The 2,392-nt window shown below is 33.4% G+C and overlaps 1 protein-coding gene across 1 annotated transcript in view; it reads right to left on the reverse strand.

The window, feature by feature from the left end:
- The window catches only part of LOAG_14244 (hypothetical protein), a gene marked incomplete at its 5' end in the record, with an annotated part of 4,357 nt that extends 3,158 nt beyond the window's left edge, over positions 1–1,199 (reverse strand). Inside the window, 3 exons of the mRNA XM_020448782.1 lie at positions 104–171; positions 690–795; positions 1,052–1,199. Coding sequence (XP_020301099.1) covers positions 104–171; positions 690–795; positions 1,052–1,199 — 322 coding nt within the window. The remainder of the gene's footprint in view (positions 1–103; positions 172–689; positions 796–1,051) is intronic.
- Between the last annotated feature and the right edge of the window lie 1,193 nt (positions 1,200–2,392).

Consider the following 2,392-nt stretch of genomic DNA (forward strand, 5'->3'; position numbering starts at 1 on the left):
GTTGTATTTTTGGCATCCGCGTAAACATAAATTTGAAAAAAAATTTCATTCCCAAAATATCGACGAGATGAAGCCAAGATATAAGTAAGATTAAACGAATTACCATCCCATTCATTATTGTTATCCAATAATGGCCAATTAGCTAATTGACGAAGTGACGATAACAGTTGTCTGAATATAACTCTTTAACTGATAAGCACAAGGCAAATGGTATAACGCATTAATCGTTTTGACAATAATGCTTTCATTTATACTTCAAAAAATGAAAATAATAATTATATGCTTTAGCGTCCGAACAATCAATATTGTTATGACATAGTATCATATTAATTGAAAGCATGCCATCAGGAAAAAAGCTATCTATAGTCTCATTATCATTCACAAGAAGTGATAAGCAGAAAAAAGAATATCAGTGAAAGAAATGTAGTTAGAACTAAAGAAGACTTGATAAAATTATTGTTGGTTTAAAAAAAGAACGGGAAAAATTAACATTTCCTGAAAAGATTTTAAAACCAAACAAATTCAATGACTAATGGGACTTCTCCTACTGATGGTATTTCCTAATATCACCACATATCACTTACGTTCGCAATATTTCATGCGACATGCTAATCATAAAACTTTGCTTAATCTTATATCACAACTGACTTATTTTAAACGGTCTCAAATTAATGAAATATAAAACATACGATGACTTGACTGATTTAATCTTGCTAGTATTCATACATGTCTGATAAGCAATACGTGTCATTTCAATCGATCTCGATTCAGGTGGTACATCTGATTCCAGCAATACTACAATGAAAAAAAGCATAGATTACATAAAATTAGCAAGAAAGGTCAATCTTACAGTTAAGACTGGTTATTAACAGTGAAAATGTTATACTTTAGCGGTAATTATTTTATTGAAAAATTGATTTGTTTAGATATATATGAGCAATAACCTTTGATCTTTTTCAATGACATATTCTATTGACTATGTTCAAAATAAGATTCCAAAACAAATATAAAGAAAATATTTTTTTTTATATAATTGCACAATCAGTATTACCTCTCATTTGTTGCCGGACATTTTCTCGGACAGATACAAACGTACCATAAGCAAACATATCATCAGGTATCATATGATCGCGATTCCATTGGCCACAAGCATATTCGAAAAAGTCATCACATGGATCAACCGATAAATTCATTGCCATTAGCTTAAATATATTTTTTTAAACATCATTTTCACTCATATTAAGTTATAGTATCGGTAACAGCAGATCATTTAATTAATAAGTGATAGAAAAATAAAAGAAATTATAACAAGAATTATCCATGGATAAGCCTGTCTAAAACAAAGAAATCCGAAAGATAACATCATTCTATATTTGCAGTAACCTAGTCCAATCAATGATACGAAGCAGCGAAGAGAGTAGCGATTTATAATTAAATTTGATTATTAATAGATTTCATCGTCATGGATAGATTTCGCAAATGAAGAACGTAATATACCGAAGCTTGTTGTAGGCTCGTTGATAGCTAAGAGGGCTAGTGCGGGATAGACAAGTTCAGATGCAAAAGGCATGATCTTCTTAGACGTATTTATGAGGTACGGTTTTTTCTGCGTTATCGTTTGTTCTCGAGGATGATTTTACGCGTATTCTCGAAGAAAGCAACAGCACAGCATTATGGATGATGTTGTCTCCATGCTTCCCGATTCTAAGCTAGAATGGACCATTATTGGTCGCAGTCTATGAGGCCAAGGTTAGCGGGAGCCGGTATCAGTTCGCCATAAAGCATAATCTTAGGAAGGCGGTAATCCTTCATCCTGATGACGTGTCCAGCCCAGCGCAATTATATCTTCATAGTATGACCTCAATACTGTTGACTCCTGCATGCGTGGAAGCAGTAAGTCAAACCAGTGGATGTTTGGGATTGTACCGGAAGGACTCTGAGAGTACATGGATTCAGTCATGTTGATTCTCACAATATGATCGTTTTCATGAATTTGGGATGATATCCTAATCATTCCAACAGGTCTTTTTTGTTTGGTGTTAAAAATTTTGATGAGATCTACGAAGATCATATAAAGGCCTTTGTTCTGTTCCCTACATTTTTCTTTTGCAGCTGTCAGCGAACAAATACCATGTCTTTTGGCTCTAAAATCACACTGGCTTTTAGGTAGAAGTTCTTCTGAGATAACGATACTAATCTGTTTCAGAAGTATTCTTGCAAAGATTTTGTCAGCAGTAGAGAGTAGAGTAATACCTCAATAATTTGAGCAGTTTGATTTTACTCCTTCTTCTATATGATAATAATAATTACATCACGGAAATCTGGTGGTAATTCGCCTTTTTTTTTTTAGCATCATACATTCAGCCCGTGAAACTTAGCATGGAATGCTTGA

This window comes from Loa loa (assembly GCF_000183805.2).
Source record: "Loa loa unplaced genomic scaffold supercont3.826, whole genome shotgun sequence".
NCBI lineage: Eukaryota > Metazoa > Nematoda > Chromadorea > Rhabditida > Onchocercidae > Loa > Loa loa.